The sequence below is a fragment of the Talpa europaea genome, assembly GCF_964194135.1.
Source record: "Talpa europaea genome assembly, chromosome: 15".
NCBI classification, from domain to species: domain Eukaryota; kingdom Metazoa; phylum Chordata; class Mammalia; order Eulipotyphla; family Talpidae; genus Talpa; species Talpa europaea.
In genome coordinates this window covers 56,361,407-56,387,756 of record NC_140083.1, presented here as the reverse complement: position 1 = coordinate 56,387,756, position 26,350 = coordinate 56,361,407, and the positions used below count along the sequence as shown (strand labels likewise).

General features: G+C 35.5%; 1 protein-coding gene across 1 annotated transcript in view; it reads left to right on the top strand.

Annotated features, from left to right (window-relative positions):
• The window catches only part of PDE3A (phosphodiesterase 3A), a gene marked incomplete at both ends in the record, with an annotated part of 284,537 nt that overhangs the window by 142,812 nt on the left and 115,375 nt on the right, over window positions 1-26,350 (top strand). The window contains one exon of the mRNA XM_084255033.1: window positions 24,571-24,621. Coding sequence (XP_084111159.1) covers window positions 24,571-24,621 — 51 coding nt within the window. The remainder of the gene's footprint in view (window positions 1-24,570; window positions 24,622-26,350) is intronic.

The following is a 26,350-nucleotide window of genomic DNA, read 5'->3' as shown; positions in this document are numbered from 1 at the left end:
CTGTAGTTTTTTTTGGAGTGGGGGTTTAATTGTAATGAAATTCTGGAGTTTCTGTTTGTCTGGGAAGGTCCTTATTCTCTCTTCATAGAGGAAGGAAAGCTGTGCGGGATAAAGTATTATTGGTTGGCATTTGTTGTCTTGGAGTTTGTTGACTATGTCCCTCCACTCTCTCCTTGCCCGTAGTGTTTCTCGGGAGAAATCTGATGTCAGCCTGATTGGTTTTCCTTTGTATGTTACCTGTTTCTTCCCTCTTGGCAGCTTCATAATTTTTTCCTTGTTTTGGATTCTTGGGAGCTTTACGATTATGTGTCTTGCTGTATTTTGTCCTTTCATCACGGAAGTTTGGTGTTCTTCTTGCTTCTTGTATGTCAATTTCAGCTCCTTCTTCATGCTTGGGAAGTTCTCTTTGATTATCTCATTGAATATTTTCTCTGTTCCTATGTCTCTCCCCTTTCCTTCCTGGGATTCCTATAACTCATATTTCCTTTCCTCATAGAATCCGATAGTTCCCAAAGTCTTTCTTCATTCTTTTTCCTTTGTATTTCTCTTTCCTTTTCTGTTTTCGTTCTTTTTATTTCTGGTCTTTAAGAGTAATTATTCATTATTTCATTTCATCTATTCTGCTTTCACTGCTTTTCCCAGAGTTGTTTAGCTCCTCCATTAATCCTTTGATCTCCCGCAATTCTTTCACTTTCCTCTTTAGGGACTCAATTTCATTCTTCTGATTGTTGATTATTTTCCCCTTATCATTGTTTTTCTTTATGACTTCTTTCAGTTTTTCAATCATGGAAATTTTAAATTCTCTTTCTGGAAGGCTCAGAAGTTCTTCCAAGTCACTGTTGTTGCAATATGGTGGGTGATTTTCTTTTTGTGGTGTGTCTTTTCCCTGAGGACTTGCTTGGTTGCTTGTAGTTTTTCTTCTCCCTGCTGCTTGTTTTCTAATTTGTCCTATTTGTTGGAACACTGTGTCGTTGGTACTGGTACTGGCTGGCATCTCTTTGGTGTTCTCCTTCTGGGAGATCAGAAACTGGTGGCCCAATGAAGTCCCATAATGTTATGCCAGAATTCTAGTAGGATGTGGTACTAAGGATATGTTGATGGGTGCTGTCCCTGGAAATCCACTCCCTCTGTATTTATTTCATACCAGAGGTGGGTCTTGAGGTCCCTCAGACTGCCCTGGCGGTGGCTGGATCATCCCTAGGTACCTAATCACTGGATCCCCTTCTGGGTTCAAATTCTAGGCCAGACATGGGGCCTGACTTGTGCATACTTTTAGGTTCACCCCTGTCTGGGGGGATAGCCCTTTCTCAGTTCCACACAGTTTTGGTGAGGTTTGGACTCAAAGCTGCCAGTCTTAAGGATGGCTGGCTCGCTCCCTCAGACTGCCCTGGTGGTGGCTGGATCCCCCTCTGGGCTCCAACAGCAGCCAGTGGCAGGGCCTGGCTTGTGTGGGCTTTCAGCTTATCTCTGACTGTGCGGACAGCCCTTTCTCAGTTCCACACAGTTTTGGTGAGGTCCCAATGCAAAGCTCCCTCTCTTAGACATAGTGCTACTGGGAGGTACTTCACTGTGCCCTTGGTCTGCCATGGTGGTGGATGGAACACCCTCTGGGTTACCAATCCCTGGATCCCCCTCTGGGTTCCAACCGGCAGTCAGTGGCAGGGTCTGGCTTGTGTGGGATTTCAGCTCACCTCTGACTGTGGGGTCGGCCCTCTCTCAGTTCCACACACTCAAATATAAGTTCTTGAGAATTGATTTTAAGTCCATAAATCAATATTAATGACTATGGAGCTCATTTTATTAAGAACTGGCATTACAGAAAAATCCCATTAACCCCCCCCCCTTCTTTTCGAGTTAAAATTAATTAGTATATTAAAAAGAAATGTGTTTGCCTCAGTAAGCTCAGCAAATTAAACACTGGAACATGGATCAGTGAGACCTCCCCCAGGCCCTTCATTTGTGTACATTAATTAGGATAATGCTGTGTTCATTTTGTAGAAAGTGACCAAATGTTAATGTCAAACATTGCTATTCAATGGCAGTTCAAACTGTGCTTAATTAAAACCTATAATAAATCTGAATTGGGGACTTTAAACAGAAAAGAGATTGACTATTGGTGGGATCAGGGTTCAGCCAAGAAAATCACTCTTCATGATAGTCCAGAGGTCTGGTCCTCAAAACGCCATCCCTAACTACACTGCTTAAAGTTCTTGAAGGCCAACAGGGTTCCCCTTATCAAGACATAGTTTTGATACCCAGATAGCTCTCCTCTCGGCTTCATCCTGCTTAACCAATCTCTGCTCATTTTTGCCTTCCAGATATTATTTCCATATTTGTTCTGACCTCAACAGAAGCAATACCCCTTCTGTTTAAACATTAAAAAAAAATGCATTTCTATGAAGTATTTCCCATATTTGTTCTTGCAGGATGGTTTATAACCAATTGTAAAGTTTGTTATGTCATCTTTCATGGCAAAATAATGACAATCCTATGTGAAGAGGAGTAATCTTAAAATTAAAGATGATTCAATTTACATAACTGTCAGTATTCTTAAGAATAGATTTATTTTATACCTTTAAACTATTTTTCCCCCAAATTATGTTTACTGAGGTAAAGTATGTTTACATCTTTGTATCTTCTTTCGAGGTTATAGGTTCAAACCTATCTACAAGCGTATGCTTTTACACCCTGCCTACCACCAGTGCCTCCAAACCTCCACCACTGACATTAGAAATACAAGTAGCAAGCAGCAAAATCTCCACCCCCTCATGTGTAGTCCTCATAGAGTTTCCTTCCCCAATGCACCCGTGCACCATCACCTCAGCAAAATCTAAAACAATTAGAAAATTCAGGGAATATTTTTTAGTTAGTTCATTTATTTACTAATATATTTTCTGAATAGAAATTAATTGCACATCTGGAGCATTTACAACAAAAGTTGAATAAAATATTGTATGTAAAAGTAATGATAGATGCATCGGACAAAAAGAGTGAAATTTGGCAGAATTTGTGAAATGGAATATGAAGACATGAATACTGGGCATTTGCCATGTTCTACCTTAATATGGAGTAGTGAGTATAAGGTATAGATATTTGAATTTTTTTTAAAGATTTATTTATGCATAGAAAAGCTGGGGTATAAGCCAGAGGTGCGAGTGGGTGAGAGGATTCACCAGAGAGAGTGGGGAGCAGAACAGGAAGATTTACTGAAAAACACTGCTGAGAAGAGAAGCGGGTGAGGCAGGAGAGATCTGCTGCACCGTGTGGGTTGCTCCCTGGAAGGCTGTGCTGCGGTGGCTGGCGATAGCTTGACAGCGCTGTCTTTAACCGCTGCGCCACCAGCGAGGCCCAGATATTTGAAAAATTTTTTGACTTTTATTTTAGAAATTATTTCCAATCAACCTGACATGCAATAGCTTTTGTTTGATTGTTTGTTTTCTAAGAGCTTAACTTGCTTTTTTGTGTATAAAATGAGTTAGACAGAATCTCAGGTCTCTTGTGTTTACTAAGTAAAATTGATAACACTGATGTGATTAGACGTGACATGTCAGCAAATGACTGGCAACCATTAGCAATTCTGACATGAGATAAATATTTGTGCTGAACAGACACATTGAGAAACTAATACAGATGAATCTGTTATCAACGTACCTGTTCAACCCAAATGTCTTAGGCTGTATTGAGGATACCTCCAACCATAACACAGTTAAAGCATGAGCTACATATTAGAACTCAAACTGCTTCACTGTTTTCACTGAAGTACTACTCTTTTGTCCATGCTCTATCATCCCCTTGATATTCCAGTATTTAAGTAATAATGAATTCACAAATCCACTAGTTGTGGTGTATCTGGCTGGTGCCTGGCATAGTGCTAGACTCTGTGGATGACAGCAAAACCTGCCTTTTAATAGCTCACACTATTAAAAGGGATGTCCGGAGTGCCCCTTCATTATCCACACAGCATGCATTAGCACTTGGCATATCCGCTTGGCTTACTTGATTTTTGGTGTTAATATACATGAAAGGTCACATATTGATGCTAATACATGTAGATTGTCACATATTGTCTGAAGAATGATTATTATAAAATTATTAATATCATTTTTGAATACTCATTAATGCTGAGATGGATACCACATAATTTGAGAGTGGTTTTGCTCACAGATAAAAAGGAAAATAATATACTCCTGAAGAGGTATGCTATATTTCTGAATCATATACCATGTTGCAACTCATGCCATATTACATTAATAAAAATATCATAAAAAATGATAGGGAAAAAGTTTTTTGGGGAAAAGGGAAATGAAAGCTACTGTATGAATCACAGTTGAAAATAACAAATCTCAAAATGTCAAGATACTGTATCTCTTCAAGTGAAGAGTTTCTTCTGGAGCCAATTTAGAGAGAAAAAAAAAACAATTTAAGTATTTAGGAAATCTCCCTTTGGTTCAGATTCAACAGGTGAAACTCTATAAGTAGAAAGTTTCCTAAATAATTCCAAGGTAGCTAATCATAGAAACAATGTTCACCATCTACATAATTAGCACTTTTTGTTAGAAATCCACCAAACTTATATTTACTGTTTGACACAGCTAAAATATCTTACACATAGGATGTTAACACTAAGTCTCTAATGTATTCCACAATATTTTCAAGCTCACCTCAAATTTAAATAGAGCGAATGAATGTAATTCTTTTTTATTTCTTAAGGAACTTATTTAATGTATGGTTTGGGGAATGCATGGGATTATGTGAGTGCTTGTTTTTTTTTTTTTTAAATCAGCTTTATTGTGGTGCCAATTCAAATGCCATAAAGTGTACCCATTTAAAATATAGAGTTTTTTGAATTTTCTATAGGTTCATACCTGTGCACTCATCACCACTAACCCCAGAGCATTTTCAGACATCCTCAAAAGAAAATCTTTAGTGTCAGCCGTCACTTCGAATTCCTGCCTCCATCTCTATATGTGCAGCCTCTGTTAACCACTAATCAATCTGTTCTCTGACTCCAAAGGTTGATTTGGGCCTTTTCATAGAAAAGGAATCGAGCTCTTTGTTTCCTCTTTTTTGTTATTACTTTTTTATTATATTAATTTTTTACATCATTGTTCATTTTTATTTTATTTTTTTATGTTTTTTTTTAATAGAGGCATGTTTTATTTATTTATTTGTTTGTTTGTTTGTTTTTGTTTATACATGCACTGGGTACAGTCAGAAGCACGGGAGGGTGAGAGAATTCACCAGAGCCAGAGCGGGAGCAGAACAGGCAGAAGGATCGAAGTACACTGCTGAGGGGAGCAGCGGGCAGCAGGAGAGGTCTGCGCGTCATGTGGGACCCTCCTCTGGTGGCCGGGGAGCAGCCAGGGATCGAACTGGCGCCGCAGAGGCCACAGGCAGATTCGCAACCCAGCGCTCAACCGCTGCGCCACTGGGGAGGCCCATCATTGTACATTTTTAAACAATATTTGGTTCCCTCCACCCCCTCATGTGTAGTCCTCATAGAGTTTCCTTCCCCAATGCACCCGTGCACCATCACCTCAGTCCCCTGTGCTCCTCCCTCCCTCCCTCTGATCCCTCTCCTTCCTCCTCCCCTGCAGGATGTCTCTGGTTTATAATTGTCCGTTTTTGCTTTGTTGTGTTTTGTACTGTTATTATTTTTTTTACACCGATGTTTTATTTGGTTCCCCTACGTTCCTGCTGTAAGTGAAACCTGCTATAAGATGACTGGATCAGGAAGATGTGGCATATGTACACAATGGAATATTATTCAGCAATCATAAATTTATGCCATTCGCAGCAGCGTGGGTGGAACTAGAAGGAATTATGCTCAGTGAAATAAGCCAGAAGGAAAAAGAAAAATATTGGATGGTTTCACTAATAGCAGGAATATAGGGGAACCAAATAAGACATTAGTGTTTGTTTCCTCTCGTGATTGAGCTCTTTCACTTAGCTGACTATGGTGCATGTTCAGTCTGCTATAATGTCTTTCAGCACTTCCTTTCTTTCTATTGCCAAATAAAATTGCATAATTCAATTAACCACTGATTAATTAATGGGCGTTTCAGGACATTTGAGCTGTTTTCACTTGTCAGCTATTTTCAGGAATAATGCTGCTATGGTCATTCCTGCTCAAATTTTTGTGTGGTTGTAGACTTTCTTTCCTCTTGAATTTGTACCAGGAGAGAAATTGCTGGATCTTACAGTAACTCCATGTTTAACATTTTAAAAAAGGTCAACAGTTTTTCAAAGTCCCTGTTCCACTTAGTATTTCTATTAGCAAGTTTGAGGGTTCTCATTTCGCCCCATTCTCAGCAATGCTTGTCATTTTGACAATTGGGGGCTCTAAATATTGTGATAATCATCCACGTGGGTATTTGGTGGTTTCCTAGTGTGGTCCTCATTTCTCTCTCCCCAGTAACTTGGCTCTTCATGCACTTTCTGTCCATGTGCATATCCTCTGGTCACATGTCAGTTCAGTTTTTGTCCATTGTTTAATTGGGTTAATTTTTTTTATTAAGTGTTTTGTAGTCTCTATATAAATAATCTAGGCACAAGTCCCTGATCAGATTTAGTGTTTGAAAATATTTTCTCCTCTTCTTTGAGTTGACTTTTCACTTTCTTGATGTAATTGTTATGGTTATTTACTTTTAAAACAGAAATCTGACAAATGTTTTAAATGATAGATTTTTCAGAATAATATTAATTTTCAAGACTCATTGAGAAGTCCTTATTTTTACACTGTTCTTTTCTGAAATTCTTAGTATTTGAATTGTTTCTCCAGCTTAGGTCTATAGTATACAAGATATTCCAGTTCAGTTTCTAAGTATATTTGAGAATTGAGAATGTTGAGAAATTAATTTCCTTTATTTTTCACTCTGTGGCTATAACATTAAGGGCCATGTAACGTTCTATATTAAAATTGTGTGTAGCCCAGTATTTCCAAAATATGTTTTAATGATTTCCCCCCTAAAGCAAATATTAATACCAGGTTCTACAAAATACACTTTAGAAATCATTTTAATTTATTCTCCAAACTGACTTTACCTGGTTCTTGGCATTCTGGACATTTGACATTTTTTTTTTTTAAAGATTTATTTATTTGTGCATACAAGAACTGAGGTATAGGCCAGAGATGTGGGGGGTGAGAGGATTCACCAGAGGCAGAGTGGAGAACAGAATAGGCAGATCTATGGAAATAACCTGCTGAGGGGAGCAGTGGGCGAGTCAGGAGAGGTCTGCTGCACCATGTAGGTAGCTCCCTAGCCAGGGATTGAATTTGTGTTGCAGAGACTGCAGATAGCTTCATAGATTGCATCTTAATCCCTTGTGCCACAAGGGAGGACCACATTTTACCATGTTTTCTTAGTTCTTTTTTTATTTTTTTAAGACTTAGATATATGACAACAAAGGGAACCCAGGTGTCCGCAAGTTATTTCTACTGTGCTTGTTTAATTCATGGGGCTGAATTTGATATATGTCGTATACATAAGGAGAATCAAACTAATGACATAAATTGTTCCTCTATGTACCAATTATATAGTTAGAATGTTATGGTTTTGCTTTGGAATGAATCCAAAGTCAGTTAATCTCTGTGGCTCTGTTTCTCTTCCATTTACAAGGCCTTTCCTGGTATATTGGTTGCCTGTTATTATTTGCTCTTCTTATGGAAGAATATGCATGTGTGTTTATGTTCAAACACGTCTGCTCCAGAAGAACACAGTGATGACGTTTTCATGCCTCAGGCTGTTTGAAAGTAGCAATTATCTCTCTCTTGTGGTCCCTTTGTATCAGGTGGACTTACTTCATCTCCAGAACCCTATATCCCTTACAGGCGGTTAGAATGAAAGGATAGAAAGGAGAAAGAGACAAGCCAGCCAGGTCTTTCTTTTTAAAAGTTTTCTTGGTGGAGGATTATTGGGGCACTGGGGCTGGGCATGATGTGAAAACATATCCTTGTAGAGATTTAAACCTATAACTTTATAACCTACCACCTGTAGTCCCTGAAGATATAATGATATAAACCAACTTTATGTCAATAAACATAATTTAGAACAGAAAGTTTCCTTGGACACTTGACATGATGACTTCTGCCTATAATCTCATCAGTGAGATATATCTACATTTTCCTGATCTGTAAGGGCCAGGAAGTCAGGAAATATAGTTGGGCACATTTCCATCCAATGAAAATTGGAGTTCTGTGAAGGAGAAGGAGCAAAGATGTGGTTTGGATTTCTGTCATCCTTTGCTAAACATGGTGGCAAGTAGAAAGTTCTGGAAGTGAAGGGGAAATCATCTTTACCACTTATGTACTTGTGTGCACCCCTGAGCTGACAGCTCATCAGAGTGTATTTCCATGAAGAGGTGCCACAGAAATTTAATACTAACATAATACTCACATTTCATATATTGTAATTTGACAAGTGTATATTTTGCATGATGCTTTATTATAGTAAGAAAATACTAGGCAGAATAGAGTTGAAGACCCAGAAGTATTTTTATACTATAGATTTTATAATCACCCCCCTCATTATTTAAATGTGTAACTACTTACTTTCCTTATTTATTTTTTTCTCCTAAACAAATCAATTAGTCTTTAAATAAATACTTATTGAGTCCCTAAACTTGTGCCAGGCACAATGCACATAATATATAAGAACAACAAAGTTTCTGTTGCCCTAAAATTCACTTTCTGGGAGCTAGAGCATAAGCAGTAATAGACAAGATCATTTAAGATTATGATAAGTACAGGAAGCAGGTGATCATGCTGAAGGATTATGGAGGAAGATGAAGGTAAGCCTGGCTTCTTATTTACTCTTCAACACCTGTACTTTGTACCAAACCTGGGCCAGGGTAAGTGCTCATTATGTATTTGTTGATGTTTAATCAATGGACAGTTGAATGTATGTATGGGTGGTTAGTTAGTCATAGAAAGTGTCTGAAAAGGTGTTATTTGAAAATGAAAGATGAAGAATAAAAATTAACTAACAGTGTTAAGAAATGGAAAACTTTATTCCAGGTAGAGTGAATAGTATCCCGGCCTTGTAGATTTAAGCAGTGAGTTCAAATTTAATTTTAAAATACATGAGAAGCCATTGAATAGCCTTACATTGATGATCTCATCTTCATAAAGGTTACATGTAGGTTGTAATCATAATTCAAAATCTCCATTTTACAAATAAGGAAACTGAGCCTAAAAGTGACCAAGTTTCTTACTTTCATTGATGGAGATAATAAGTAAAATAGGAATTCGATTTCAGAATATTTACCTCGATTCAATTCACACAATGTTATAAAGACACTGTAAATATAACATATACAGTAATTTGCATAAAGGACCATTCACTGTTATTGATTCATAATGATAAGATCAGTGGTATGACACTACAGTCAAACTTCCTCTTCTAGATCGCAGAAAGTCGGGTTTATAATAGCTATTGTTTGCCAGCTATTTGTCTCTTTATTCTTCTCTCTGGATTCATTTTTTCTTCTTTTTGTTTTTCCTTTCATATTGACACTATACTAGTTGTTTTAATTAAAATATGATGTCTTTCTCAGCTCTAGAATTTGAGTTAACAGCAGAGACAGAGAAGAGTATAGTTAACCCTCTTTGCACTGGTAATTCTACCCACATCAGTTAATACAATACAAACAATTTAGATCATACTACACTCTTCACTTTCTCTCCCCTTTCCTTTTTCTTTGTCACATAATGTCAATCCAGTTTCTTTTCCTTCATCCCTAAAGAGACCCACATAATATGTTCCAACATGGAATAAATTTCAGAGAAAACTTCTTTTTCTTGCAAAAGAATACTGATTATGGTGTAAACAGATCCAGGACATTACTTTCAGCCTATCAGATGGATCTTGGAGGTTCAATTAAGGGGACAATCCCTTAAACTTGAGCTGAAAGAGTATCTGTATGCTTGACAAATAAATTTTCTTCCAGCAACACTCCGTAAGCTAAGGACAAAATACACATTTTTCTTTAAACTACTAATCGTAGTAAGTGGAACTAAACTAATTTTGGCAATACAAAGTTGAGGGGGAAAAAAGAAAAAACCCAAGGGACATGTAATTGAATTGGCACATATTGTTCTCTGCCACTTAGTCTACCATTTCCTCAACACGCCCCCAAAGCAAGGCGGAGGAAGTAGCATGAAAAATGGTTGAAATTTTGTCATTTTGCTGACATTTTTTGGGCACTGATTAAAAGCATCGCTAAACATGGAATCAAATAAGACAAATTTTTATCAAAACTGTAATAGGAAGTTGGTTGTTTCACCAACTTTCAAGATTCTTAATCTTGGAAATATCCAACCATAGACCTTTTGTTTGGACGGAATCGTGGTGTGACTTAGTTTTAGTTTATATAGGGTTTATAAACAACCATATAAAATTGATTAATGTTGCCAATATTTTCATTATGAATATTAATCATTGTAATTTCTCTCTTACATTACTTACAGGATTGATTTCATGCAAAGAAAAAATTAAAATAGATATATAATCCATATGCAGAAAAATTGAAACCGTTATTTTCACATTGAAGAAATTTTTTTAAAGATTTATTTATGCATACAAGAGCTGGGGTACAGGCCAGAGGCGTGGGGGGGTGAGAGGATTCACCAGAGACAGAGTGGGAAACAGAACAGGGAGACTGACCAAAGTACACTGCTGAGGGGAGCAACGGGTAAGTCAGGAGAGATCTGCTGTGCCATGTTGCTCCCTGGCTGGCCAGGAATCGAACTTGTGCTGCAGTGGCTGCGGATAGCTTCATAGGTTGCGTCTTAACCTTTGAGCCACCAGGGAGGCCCCCACATTGAAGAAATTTTATAAAATTGAATTCATTATCTTGTGTCATTTTTTTTTTTTTTAAGATTTGTTTATTTATACAAGAACCGGGTACAGGCCAGATGTGCGAGAGGGTGAGAGGATTCACCAGAGACAAAGCAGGGAACAGACAGGCAGACTGACTGAAATACACTGCGGAGGGGAGCAACAGGCGAGACAGGAGACATCTGCCGTGCCATGTAGGTATCTCGTCAGTCAGCCGGATCAAACCCGTGCTGCAGAGGCTGCAGACAGCTTAACAGTGCTGTGCTCAACTGCCTGCACCACCAAGGAGGCCCAATCTTGTGTCATTTATGAGATTTAAAATAAGTTCAATTTTTAAGTCATGCAAATTATTGAAATTTTTTGTAAAATGTTACACAACTGATTTTTAAAACCCATTTCTAAGAATGAAGATTTAACCCATTTCTAAGAATGAAAATGATATTCTTACTAATTTAACTTTGTTGTTATATGTAACAGCTTAAAAATTATATGGGTATACAGCTATATTTTTATAGCTCCACAAACTATTTGTAGATCAATCAATTTGTTCATTTTCAGCACATTATTTTTAATTTGACAACAAAAAATGTGTTATACCTCATGCAATATATGAGAATGTTTGATTAAGAACGAAAAAAAGCTTAAAGTTATTCAAATGCAAGACCTCATGAATTTTGTTAAGTAAAAGCTTTTGCCACAAGTGAGGTTAATATCTGGATTGCATTATTTTCCTGGGATTTCTGAGTTTTACTTCTCACGAAAGATTATAGATTAATCTCATGAAGTTGCCTCAGTGGGTTTGACTATGTTTTAATAGTTTTAGGGAGCAAAATTGGCTTGATGAGACCTTTCATAAGTCATTATATATTGAATATTTAGGGCAACTAAGAAATATTAACATGATCCAGTCTAAAAAGAACAGGTGAAATGCTACAAACAATAAATGAGACCCCTTTTTCAATGATTTGTATTCAGCTGTGCAAAATGGCAAAAATAGTGTAAGAGGTAGTTTAATACAAATGGGTAGTCATATCCAATATGGCTCTAGGGGGTAAAGTTGATGGAACTAATGAAGTAAAGCTACCCAGTCTTGCTAATATTTCATAAGAAAACTTCATATGTCTTGCTGCTCAGAACTAGAAGCCCTCTTAGTGCAATTATTTCAAAACATTTAAATGGAGTTAAAAAAGTTCCTTTTTTTTTTTAAGATTTATTTACTTATTTATACAAGCACTGGGTACAGTCAGAAGCGCGGGAGGGTGAGAGAATTCACCAGAGCCAGAGAGGGGAGCAGAACAGGCAGACTGAGGAAGTACACTGCTGAGGGGAGCAGCGGGCGGCAGGAGAGGTCTGCGTGCCATGTGGGATGCTCGCCGGTGGCCAGGGATTGAACCGGTGCTGCAGAGGCTGCGGCAGCTTTGCAGCCCAGTGCTCAACCGCTGAGCCACTGGGGAGGTCCTGGAGTTCCTTTTTGTTCAGTTTGGTTTGCTTATTTTTCTGGCCCAGTTACCACCTGTCATTTTAAATTTGATTGTGTTTCCAACTGATAGATGATACACCTAGAGGTGTAAGTGTGTTCACATTGAACAGATTCTCACATAACTTTCTCTGCAGTTGATCTTTTCATACATTTGTTATTTGTGACTTCCAATCTTTGGCTTCTCTTTCTGCTCAGGAAGATGAAGCCAGTTCTCATTACTGTATGCTTCATGTCAGTAAGGGAAGTTTGTAATGTTATAGTTTTGGATTTTCCAATTGTTATGCAGAAAGCAAATTTGAATCTGATTCAATAGACCCAGTAGACTAATGGTTGTGTACACGTGTTCTATGTTATTCTGAGTTATGATGCATAAAATTTTATTTTACTTAGGAATTTCATCAATTTTTGTAAATTTATGTTGGCATGAACAAGAAATGGTTTCTCTCATACTAGGGTAATAGAAAGTAACCAGATTTATCATCACAATTACAAACTTTTCTCAAAGAATTAGAATTCAGTAATGCCTAAATGATATTACAAATTATTAATAGTTATGAAAATAATGGATAACATTTCATCTTCAGTTATTACACACCAGTTATTATACTAAACCTTCTTTGTCCGATGAGAATTTAATACTCCTTAAATTTACATAATTTAGATACTATCATTATCTAAATTCTAGAGTTATGGAAATTGAAGCACAGGGATATTAGGTAAATTAGCCAAGATACTATGTTGAGCAAGACTGAATATCATGGCAGAGGTGGAATTTGAATAAATTTGGCTTCTAAAGACCTCAGATGTAACCATTATGCTTGTGATCTTGTGATGTCTATGGATAGTCAATATTGACATTTATTATTTTTACACATGAAGCAGTGGGCTGTATCTACTCTTGTAGGAACCAAAAAATATTAGTTGAAAGAATGTATGAATGAATGAGTGAGGAAGTGATAGGAATGAACAATTCTATAGCCAACATTTTAACACAAGTAATTTATAGAATTTCCATAGGATTATCAGAGAAATTAAGTGTTTCTCTTATTCCACTTCTTTTTGGTATTTTCTTATATCATTGTAGTCCCCACAGTTCTCCTGCCACCATATCATCACCCATGAACCATCACCATATTCCCTTGTATTTTTCCCTCCCCTGTTGTGATTTGGAATAAACCTAAGAAAGGAGGTAAAACACCTATGCAAGGAAAACTATAAAACACTGTTAAAAGAAATAAAAGAAGACACAAAGAAATGGAAAGATGTTCTCTGCTCATGGATCAGAAGAATTAACATTATCAAAATGGCCATCCTTCAAGAATGGTTTCACTTATAGGAGGAATTATTATAATAATAATAATTAAAAAAATTAGCAGGCAACCATAAATCAGAGACATTCTTTGAGGGAGGGAGAAGAAAAAGGATCAATACAGGGGAGAGAAGAGCACAAAGGGACCATAGTGATGGTTCCTGGGTGAATTGATGGTGGGAATTTTACAGGAAATACACAGCAATTTAAAAGATATAAATTAGGCGCCTCCCTGGTGGCACAGCAGGTTGATCGCAGTGCTGTGAAGCTGTCCGCAGCCTCTGCAGCATGGGGTCGATCCCCGGCCAGCTAGGGAGATTCCCACATGGCACGGCAGACCTCTCCTGTCTTACCCACTGCTCCCCTCAGCAGTGCCTTTGGTCTGCCTGCCTGTTCTGCTCCCTGCTCTGTGCTCTGGCTCTGGTGAATCCTCTTACCCTCCCATGCCTCTGACCTGTATCCCAGTTCTTGTATAAAAATAAATAAATCTTTTAAAAAATATATAAATCAAATAAATAAGTAAATGAAAAACAAAACAGAATGGCCATCCTTCAAGAGCAATTTACAAAATCAGTACAATTCCAATAAAAATCTCAATGGCATTCTTCAAAGAAATAGAGCAAATATTGTTGAAATTCATATGGAACCACAAAATAAACCTCAAATAGTCTAAGCTCTCTTAACTAAAAGTGGGAAGAATGGAGGTATTACACTCCCAGAATTTAAACAATAGTACAAAACCATTGTAATAAAAACAGCATGGTACTGGAATAAAAACAGATACACAGATTATTGTAGTGAAATTGAAAGACCAGAACTAGAACCACACATATATGGTCGACTAATATTATTCCATGGTTTTAAAGGAGGTGGAGTCTAGGAGGTAGAGAATGAAGTTTGGAGAAATAAATCTATCACATTCATTGCTATAATAATTTCCATAAAGACAAATCAAATCCCATGTCTTTTTCTTTTCTTTACCAATATACTTCATTGCCCAGGGCCTGATATTTAGTTTAAACTTGATAATTATTTATTATTATAAGTAGTACTTGGGTGGGGGTGGGGTGTAACTGGAATCAAGACCAACCAGCAAACCTAAATTTTAATTCATGTCTAACCACTGCCTAGTGATGTTATAATTTCACTTCTCTTAGTTTATTTCCATGTTCATAAAATAGGAATAATAGGTTCTATATTGTGGATGATAAAAGAAAATTATATAATAAAAGTATTTAGAAAACTTTAAAAAATTTTCTCAAACTCTGTTCCATGGAATACTGTTCATCTATTTTAAAGCAAAATATTCTGTGAACAAATACTTTCACAAATATTGAGTTGAATTAATTTCCTTAGCTTTAAAACTTCCCCAATTATTAACAATGCTAATATATTATTGGAACTATACAAGGAATCATCATATTATGTAGAATTTCACATGCTAATTTTACTTCATTGCCGTTTCTTTGTAAAATACCTCATAGGAAAACACTGTTTAAGCATGGGACTGATGTGATTGCACTATTATTCATACCAAAACAAGAGAAATCAGTAATAAGAGTACAAAAATTCCATGTAATCAAGATAGTCAAGATGGATTAAGTAAAAATTATGAAGCTTTGTAGCATCAGTGGCCACATATAGGTTTAGGGTAATGAGTGTCATTGTGATAACAGAGACAGAAATAGAATTATGAAAACATTCTAAACCAGAGTGTGGGAACATCATCATTTTCAGAAATAGATACAGAACCCACAGCCGGGAGGCTGGGATTTCAACCTCCAGAATATTTGATTTTCTCTCTATGTGAAGTATTCTCATTCCCCAGTGTTTATGAAATTTATGCTGGCTCTCAGTTGGAACGTTAAGAGTCAAGATCAGGGATTTATTCTCTGCCAAGTGGATGGAATTTAGGTCTTTATCACCAACTGTGAAAGGAAAAATATTCCTAAATTTTACTTATTCAGTATTTTGCTGTTTACCTGCTCTCAGTGCTTTCTAAGGAGGGTCAATTTGAAAGAATTATCTTTTTTTCCTGCTAATTTGAAGTTTCATGATGGGGGGCATGGTAGAGAACTTATTCTGGGAATGATTTAAAAAAGACATCCTGGGAGAGACTTGTCTAGGCCCAAAAGGCTGAGACCAGTAAACTCAAAAAGGCATTTTCCCTTGACCCACCCAAGAGGAAAGGTCTGGAGCTGGAGATGACTTAAAAAAATTACTGTTTTGTGCCATCCGTGGAGATACAAGATGGATATTCTCATGGCTTTTGTGATATTCCGTATTATGCGACCATGTCCCACCTTCCCAAGAATTTTTCAGTAATATCCCTCACCACTTATTATGCTGATAGAGTGGGACTGATTTTGGGGTGTGGCATGGATGAGTGGTGGTGGGAAAGGGGACCATGAGTACAAACTGAGGCTGCTTATCCTGTTTGGTTTACCCATAGGAGGCTAGATACAATCATCACATCTTACAAATTCAATTCTTTTTCAGAAGCATCAATATTAGGCCTTCCAAACCCCAATGCAGAACCTGGGGAGTGGAACCTAAGGAGGTCTGCTAAAGCCTTTGGCCTAAGCTCTAAACCAAATGCAGACTTGTAGGGTTCTGAAGAAGACAGTGTAGTTTGGGCCTTCCTGCTCTGTTGGTAACAGAAAATGAAGGAAAGAAACATCAAAGTTTAAGGACAAGTTCTTTGAAAGGACTAGACAGTGGCAGAGCTGTCAGTCACAGATCTTCCCAGATCAAGGAATAGACATCTGGTAGACCCTAGGGGTGGGGGAGGAAACATGCCAACTCTGTCTTCTTACATGCAATTCTGGAAGGTATAAGTACTAAAGCGATTTTAGAAACAGTATGAATGGATTCCTTGGTCACCCTCCACAGAGGGAAGCCAAGTGAGAAGGGACCAGGAAGACTTTTACTTTAAATGTGTTGTTTAAATTTTTCCTTACAGTAATGTATTACTTCTACAACTAAAATACTTTAAAAAATAATAATTAGTATGTTAAGGGAAGACTCCTAAGGGAACATGCCAGTGGTAAAAAAAGAGCTTTAATTTGCTTCTCCAGTTGAAAATTCCACATCTGTCATAGCAAATGTGCAATTAAAAGGCAGGCCCTGCTTTTATATGTTCTATGACTCTTGGAAAACAAAAGCCATGTGTATGGGGACAATAACATTGTGCTGTATAATATGGCTAATAATAGGGTGCCTCTGTGAAGCATAGTATAGAGTCTCCTCAATTCTTGTTCCATTGAATGACATTGATTAAGGTTGAGGAAAAGGCTTATCCTCTGGCTCATTGTATTTTTCTGGAGAATAAATTTTGCGAATTTTAATTCGTGGAGCGAATGGTGAACTTTTGGTCAGTTTCATACCAGAGAAACAGAAGAAATGTCAAATATATACTTACGATTTAAAAGAGTCAACCCTTTTTAAAATTTTAGCTTAAGAACCCTGATGCTCCTCAAAAGGGCTCTTCCTTCTTTCATCTTTGGGCCTTACATCTTCCATTTCCTCTGCCTGGCATGCCCAGCTGGTTGTCTGGCTCTCTCATCTTATATAGTTCTCCGATAAAATGTCACTTTTTCAGAAATGACTTCCCTGATCTATTTATATAAAGTTATCTCTGCTGCCAGCCCCTGGCTTGCCATTTACTTATTCATCCTCCATTTTTTTTAGTATCCATTCTTTAAGGGTATGTATAGCTTTGCCATCGCCTGATATGTCACATGTCTATTTGTTCATGTTCTCTTTGCCTTCACAGTTGTAAGAGCCAGGAGAGTAGAGGTGTGTCTTAGTTCACTGGTTTATAGTTTGTGCCTGGAAGAGTTCCTTGAACCATGATAGGTGCATAATATTTGTTCAATATTTAATGGACAGAGAACTAAATAAAAAGTAACATTTACATCATTACATCCTTACATTACATCCTTACATGTACTCTACATATTATCTGTATCTAGTTTGTATGTTATAGCATCTATGTAATAGTCCCCATACTATCTTTATATGTCTTTATATTTTTCAGCAAGTGAAAAAGAAAGGTTTTCTGGAGTAACTGAGGATGGATAACAGTAGTGACTCTTTCTCTCCATCATTATCTTTTTCTTATATAAAATCTCTTGTCTCCGAGTACATGCAAAGAACAATTGTATTTCCTATATAGTCATGGATGTCTTCTAGGTTTCATCTTTCAATAATAGAGATGGTACAGTACCTAAAAGGCATACAATTGTACATAAACAAACAAAAAAAAAGAGGGGGGGAGAGAAATAGCATAAGGAAAAATATATAAGCAAGAAAGGAAAATATTTTACCTACAAAAATATTCTTTCGATTGTCCTCGTTTCTCATGCCATTATTAAAAATATTTCTGCTTGGACTGAAGCGTTGTGTTTCCATGCTGCCTTCTCCTTTGCTTCTCCCGTGAACTTTTAAAATGTGGTGTTTGGCAGCTGTTTTGTTTTCCTTGGAACTGAGTGCTGTGTAGCATACTGTTAGCTGAAGGCTGGGATATAGAAATTTATTATGAAAAATAAAAGAGAGAGAAGAAGTTATTCCATAAGGATGAAAATGACTTAGTATCAAGGAATGCTTTATATAATGAATTATATTTCTTTTCAAGGAAGCAAGCTAGGTTTTGAGGAATAAATTTCAGGGTTTTCATTTTGCCTATCCTCATTAACAGGAGCACAGAAAGGAGATAGGGTACTTTTTTGTGTGTTAAAGAGAATTCCTTCAACAGATGGAAACATTCTCTTTGTCATCTGTAGGCATAACCTTGTTGGCCTGTATACCTTCAAACCTTCTGATAAGATATTTATTAAAATGTCCTTGCCCAGAGGAATAGTCATTGTTAAAAAGCCAAGGGGACTATTTTTTATAGATGGTGAGAGACAAAAACATTTTTTTCTTCTTGAATAGTCATGTACACCTTATCAGTGAGAATATATTTGAATTTCCTGGTTTTTATTCAATTTTCTAGTCTTAGTATGAATCAATCAATCTCTGTCTTCCTCTTCCACTTCCTCTCTCCTTTGCTTCTTGTCTCCTTCCCCCCTTTTTCTATTATGTTTCTAGAACATTTATATAACTAATCTTAAGATTATGAGCATCCCTTCTCTAAAAAAAGTATCATGTCATCTTAATAAGCTTTCTGTCTTTTTTCCCAGATTTTCTTGGATATCATGCTGCTATTCAGTTATCTTGAAAGTTTAGTCTAGATGAATTCAATTGTAAAAAAAAAAAAAAAAAAAAAAAAAAAACCAAACTCCACAACTTCTATTTCTGTTCTTCATTCATTGCCCATCACCCATTTCTGTTTGTTATCTAGGTTCATGATGATATCAAATGACTCCTTTGGTGATCTGCAACTTAACATAAATCTTGCTGGTTTTATTCAAAGGGTGTTTTGACTTTCTCACTGATGTAAACATCAACCTCAGGTTGCACTTAATTCTGAAACTCATTTATTTCATTGTGCATGCTCTCCTCTTTATTATAGCAGAGCTCTCCCCACCCCATTTATGCTATTCATTGGTTGAAAGAGTGGGCCTAGGGAGGTGTCTCTATTCTTCCTAAAACATTTACTGTATGGTTCTGCTTTAGTGAGAATATTTACCAGTGACCAAATACTTCATTTTGATTTAAATAATCAGAAATTTTAAATAAGGCAGTTTATCACACTATGGATTTTTTTTAAGTATGCTGAACACATTTGGTTCATGAACTAAGGACAGTGCTCTTTTGACAGGAAAATAAGTTTATGTGCAAATAGATCAAAAGTCATATGCTATCATCTGTTAATACGGAGCTTATCCTCAATTTCCCACTTCCCATCCCCCTCTCTGTGCCAGGTATGCTGTCATCATGGAGAGAAGGGCCCAACCAGCCTCTTCAGCCACCCCTCCTTTCTCTGTATTTAAAATCAAATTATAGAAATCACTATCATTTACCTACTCTACTCAATACAGAAATAAATAATGCTTAATTTTTACTTAATGATTTTAATTTAAAATAAGAGTTTTAATAGTGAAGCTCTTGTATAATTTCCTCAAGTCCAAAGGGGCAAAAATCTTGTTGATTGCCTGAGCCTCTCTTATTGAATAGAGAAATTCCAATGACTTATTTATAATTTCAGAGTTAAATCCTTTTTACATCATATTTCGTATAGCATGTGTATTTCTATAACTTGACATTATTTTGAAAAAGTAAAAATGGTATCATTTAAAATAAATAATGTACATAACTTTTTAAATGTTTCTATGCTTGGCAAACTCAGACTTAAAATATAATCTAATAATGGTATTAATTTATAACATAAATATGTACTAATAGATTAAAATAGAATTCCTTTATCCAGAATCTTCCTCATTAGTCAGATTTAGAAAGTTAATTTTTGGAGATTTATTTTTTAAGTTCTAATTCATAAATTAATGAGTGCATCTTTTGTAGTAAGTAGTGACCCAAATGAACTTCATTTTGGATGTTTCTGCTATTTGAAAATCTTTCTCTTTAAGCTAGTTAATGGCAAAAGGCAGTGAATTCCATGCTGGGTGGTGGTGGTGGTGTTTTTCTGATCTTGGAGAAATGTTACCTTCTTGAATGACTACCTATCATTGTCAGATAGTCTCCATTAAATCACGATGTTGTGGGTTACAGTTTGTGTTTATAAGATTTATTTAGATCTTTTTATTGTGATGCTCAGGTACAGTAGAATTTACAGGATAATCCTATTAGCTAGCCTATCAGTTTAAACTCATTAGCCTAGTTGTCTCCTTTCATTCTTTTGTATGCATTCTTTTGTCTAGTTTTCCCAATACCATTTATTGTTTCACTGTATATTTTTGGCTCCTTTGTCATAGATTAGTTGTCTATATATGTGGTTATGTTTCTGCACTCTCAATTCTATTCCACTGGTCTATGTGTCTGTTTTTGTTCCAGTACCAGGCTGTTTTAATTATTATGGCTTTATAATACGATTTGAAGTCTGGAAGGGTAATACTTTCATTTTCTTTCTTTTTTGTCAGGATTGTTTTTGCTATTCAGGGTCTCTTGTGATTCCATATGAAATTCAGTATTATTGGTTCCAGTTCTTTGAAAAATGCCATTTATATTTTTATTGTGACTGTGTTAAATCTGTATATTGCTTTGAGTAAATGGTCATTTTGACAAATGTCGATTCTTTCAAACTGTGAGCAGGAAATATTTTTCTACTTCTTTGTGTGTTATATCTTTCAATGGTGTCTAATAGTTTTCCTTGTATAGATGTTTCACCTCCCTTGTGGTATAATTGTAAGTGTGATCACTTTCTTAATATTTCCTCTTCTATCTCATTGCTTGTAGGAAGGCAATAGTCATAAGAGTCAGCTTTTTCTGAAGTATTCTGTTCAGGAGATATAGACAAACTTGAAAGGGATGGAGAAGGAAAGATTTCTGCTAATAAAAAAAAAATTCTCTTCCAGCCTAAAACGCAAGTTGATTATCCCTTTAAAATTGCCAAAACAAACATCATTCTATTATGAATGAAAGATATTCTCCAGGCCTCAATATGACGGGATTGAAATGTGTCAAAAATTGTTTTTGATAGTTCTGGTGAACAACTAATTTAATGTCTTAATTTATATGTTTCTAAATCAGATTATTTATTTCATTAGTTGATTAGATTTTGTGAACCTTATAATCAACTTTAAATGAGGATTAATGAATATTTACTACCAAGTGCAATACCAATAAATCCAGATTTTTTTAAATAAGACATTAAAGAAATATGAATTATGTAGGCATTCAATTTTATAGTATAATTTTTTAGGATTATTTACCCAAAATTCTGAACTAGTCAACCTGTAATTAAATCATTGCCATGATTTGAGTGATTTAATATTATTTTGTTATATTTTTCACCAATTATACCATGAATATTTCTTTTTTAAATACACATGCAGACATACACACACACATACATCATAGTTCATTTTTGTATAATGTTTGATTTCTCCTCTCAGGTGTAACCCTCATAAAATTCCCACCACCAAGTCACCCATGAACCATCACCATAGTCTCTTGTGCTCTTTCCCCCTGTTTTGATCCCTCTTCCTTCCCTTCCCCGCCCCCTTATGTCTCTGATTTATAGTTTGCTTGCTGGTTTTGTTGTGTGTTTTTTTTTTTTCCCAACTGATCATTTGGATTCTCTATATTCATCCTATAAGTGAAATCATCTGATATTTTTCCTTTTCCTTCTGACTTATTTCACTGAGCATAATCCCTTCCAGCTCCATCCATGTTGCTACAGAAGGCATGAATTTATCTTTTTGATTGCTGAATAGTATTCCATTGTGTATATATACTAAATCTTCTTGATGTAGTCATCTGTTTTTGAGCATTTAGGTTGTTTCCATATCTTTATTGTAAATAATGCTGCAATAAACATAAGTGTGCGGGTTTCCTTTTGAGTGAATGTTTTTGTCCTTTGGGTAGATTCCTTGAGTGGAATTGGTGGCTTATACAGTAGCTCCATTATTACAGTAGTTTGAGAGTCCTGAACACAGCTTTCCATAATGGTTGAATCAATTTACATTCCCACCAACAGTTTAATAAGTTTCCTTTTTCTCCACCTCCTCGTCAGCATTTGTTATTGCCAGGTTATTGTTTTTCTTTTTAATATGGGCCATTCTCACTGGTGTGAAGTGTGTACCATGAGTATTTCTTATATGATTTTTAAAAACATCCTGAAAGTCAAATTATAATTGCTACTGTATATTTTTTCTACACTATAATTTATTGGATAGTTTCCCTTCTAAGACACATACATTGTATGTGTTTTATGTTTTAATATGTGTATATACACACACATAATCATACATACTAGCTTATCCCCTTATATCTTCAACAAATAAAACATTATCAATTTGCTAATTTAATAAGCAACAGTAGCTTTTTATTGTTTATACTCAAGTTCTTTTACTTTAACTAAAAATTTCATTCCCATGAATCTACTCACTTTTATTGTTTATTCTGTAAATTGTCCTTATCCTTCCCCCAGTCATATGCCCTGGTTATTATTATTTCTTCCAAATTTGTAGCATTTTCAATGTGCTGAAGGTATTATCATTTACTTAGAATTTATTGCAGATATTTTGCCAAAAAGGATTATTTGCATAGACATTTAAAAATCTTGTATAGCTGGACCAGTAGATCTGTGGTTTCTTTAGTTGTAAATCTTTTATTACAATCCTAGTTCATTTAAATATTTCCCTAGATTTTATTTTATATTATCCTTATATTTTCATCTTTTTAAAATTATCTTTTATACTAACAAGAATTATATTCATGAATACTGTAAGATTCAACTCTAAATTTTTCCAAGAGTCCATTTCTCTTTTTCACTTGTTGAATTTTCATCAAATACCCATTGATACTTGATACCTTCTATTTCATATTTTGCTGTTACATGTACCTGAGTTAATTAAAAATTGTCACTATATGTCATTCCCTTATGTTTTGAGTCTTAAGTCATTATATATGTGTTTTGTATGTTTTGATAGCCTGTTGGATTATTTCAAGTCTTCTAATATTTTCTGATTCTTATGAGTTCATTTTCTCCATTAAAATTTAAGTTCTGGTTTTTCGATTTCTTAAAAAATACAATTTTCTGATTAAAATTGAGTCAGACCTGTGAATTTCTTTGGGTAGAATTGAATACTTTATAACTTTATGGAATTCAGTCTTTCAGTCTTTTAATTCCAGTATTTATTTTATTGAAACTGTTTTACATATTTTTACTGAAGCAAGTTCATTTACATTATTGTATTTTTTAAGGCATGTAGGTTCATACTTCTACTAATGGATGTTTTTGCATCATACCCACACCAAAGCCCCAATAATCTTCCCCCATGCTTTGTTGCGCCCCCTCCCACCCAGCCACCTTTCCCTTATATCAAAAAGATCAGTAGAGGAGTTAGAATTCATTCTTAACCAGGAGTAGAGTGTGTTTATAAGTAATGTTTCTGTTTTCATTGTATGGCTAACAAGCTTTCCTTGATAGTATTCTTTAAAGGTTTATTATTTTTCATTGTTGCTATTATGAAGTTGTTGTTTGTTTTAATTATACCTACTAGGGAGTCATTGCTGTTGCAGAGAAAAATTGCTAATGTATGCACATACCTTACTTAGTCTGTCTTGTAGTCATGTTAGCTCACAAATGGTAAGTAGTTTATGAGTTTGAGTTTGCATGTATAGTGAGTATATTGGACAGATTAGTGAAGGTTTGTTCCTCTCGATCAATATCTGGTATTTCCTTAACAGCCTTCTAGTTCAATGTTATTTTCAGTAATTAAAGATCCCTGGTAAATAGAGTAGCTCAGGACTATTACCACTAAGTGAATAACTTGATAAGGTTTTGTAGTGTCTGTTTTTATAAAAATCTATGTTTTGTGACTTTGGGCATGATTTCATATTATATAATTTTACTCTTTAGAACCTTCATTTTTATGTGACATTATCAAAATACAATTAAATTCATTGAAATATTTTGACCTTCTGCTTGTTTACCATTCGTGACAGTAGATTAAACTCCTCCAGTGGATTTCTGTTGCAGATTTTCCTAATGAACTAGAAGCTTGCGAATATGTAAATAAAGCTTAACTTGGTTTCACATCTGTCTGTGATGTTCCTAAAAGCTATACATTGACAGGCTCTCGCTGTCAAACAGTGTTCTTAAAATGTCTTCCAAGCAACTAGCAGTTGAACTCTCAGCAAGCCAACCAGAACTTTATTACTTTAGTATATTAAGTTATTCACGATGGCTATTTAATACATTGCAATTAAAGCCTAGATTTCAAAAGCCTAATCATTCTTTAAAAGGAAGAGTAAAAATATTGGCCATGTAATGTAAGTATCATTTAACTTACTGCCATTATTATGTTGTTTTATAGCTCATGGGCCACTCAGAGTGGGACCAGAAGCGAGGGCCAAGAGGATCTCAGGTAAGTTTCTTTTTTCCTTTTTTGTATTTTGTTTCTTAACACTTTGAGCCAGTTTTCTAAAACTTAAAAAATAATAGGAAGTAGAGAAAGGAAGAGGCAAAATCATCATGCCATTTGTTTTTATTTAAGTTAGCTGTAATTAAAGTCTGGTTTCAAATCCCAAAGGCAGATGCCAGTGTATTTCTCCTAAGAGCTTTCTGCGATCCCAGATTGGCTGTGTTTATATGAATGTAGATTTTATATTCATCTTGTTGCTGCAAAATGCATTTTGATCAGCAAACCACTCTCTTGATTTTATTCACTTCCTTTGATAATTTCTCTGTGTATTTTCTTCTTTTCTCCATCTTCCTGTTTTTGGTTAAATATTTTGAAATATAATCAGAGTCAACCCTGAACTAATTACAGATTTTGTCTCTAAATTAACTGTCTTCGTCTTTGGGAAATAGAAAGATGAAAGGACCTATTATTTTTTGAAAAGAAACAAATTGTAAACCTTTCTATATTACCAGGCTGTTTTCATTGTCTCACTTTATGTTTTAGACAAGGAGAAAAGCTTCCATGACGCATTTATGCTGTTTAATGACCTAATTAGACAATGTGGATTTGTTTTGCTTCCATAATTACTTTGCCTGGCAGAATAAAGGCTGAGTTTTACACTAAGAAAATTATCTCTCTTCCTAGGGTATGTTGTGGAGAAATACAAAAATCATTTCTCTCATAGCAGCATCTGTTTACCTGACAGTAAACATGACAAATAAGAATTAAGTGGGTGGAACAGTTTACCTCAGCTGCTCACAATTTGTATTTACCACTAAAGAAGTGTGGCATAAAGAAAAAAGAGGTGAATGTACAACGTTGTTTTTAAAAGTGCATTGTGAAGTGTGAGATTTTCCCAAGTGTTGCCTCAAAGTTGATGAGGACATGGACTGTCACTGTGTGTGTGGATCACTTATTTAGGTCACAGGGAAACATAAAACTAAGTCCATTATTTTTAGTGGAGATGTTAATAGCTGTGATTTTGTTGTTGTCCATTATCAATTTGATTAGTAAATAATATATACAAGTTGCCCTGAATTAAGAATATGCAAAAGAATCTTTGCTTTGCTTTCCCTAACCTTCCTTACCCTTCTTCATTTTCTCTGACAACTCTTTCTCTGTCCATATCTGTAATGTTTGAAGCCACAATTTACTATAAGGTGGGTAATGAAGCGATAATGTTTCCTGAGTCTAAACCCATAAAAAACTGAAGGTGAGCGCAAGTAAGAAACTCGGTGGTTTCGGATGATTTGTAACCAAAGATAATTTTATATTCCCTAGCAACTTTATGAAGACATGCCTCTTCAAAGTAATGCAGTGTTACAGTAAAAGAAAAAAAATATTTTAAAAATATTTTGAATTTTTTTAAATTGAGGTATTGTTGGTTTACAACACTATGTAATTTTAAGGGTTTGGGTTTGCAGCCTTTCAAATGTATGCTACCATACCATGTCCACCTGTTTATCTACTTGGATATGATTTATCTTCAGGTTTGGATTGGTCATTTTTGTTAATAGAAAGTGAAAAGAAAGTCAGAAATGTGCATTGTTGGTATTAACCTTAACCATAAAAAACCAGAATGAAAATGTTTAAATTCTAGGTATTGCACCTAGCTAGAAAACTTTAGAATTGCACATATACACACAAAACATCTTCATAAAAGTTTAATTTTATTTGAAAGCCTGGAGTGATT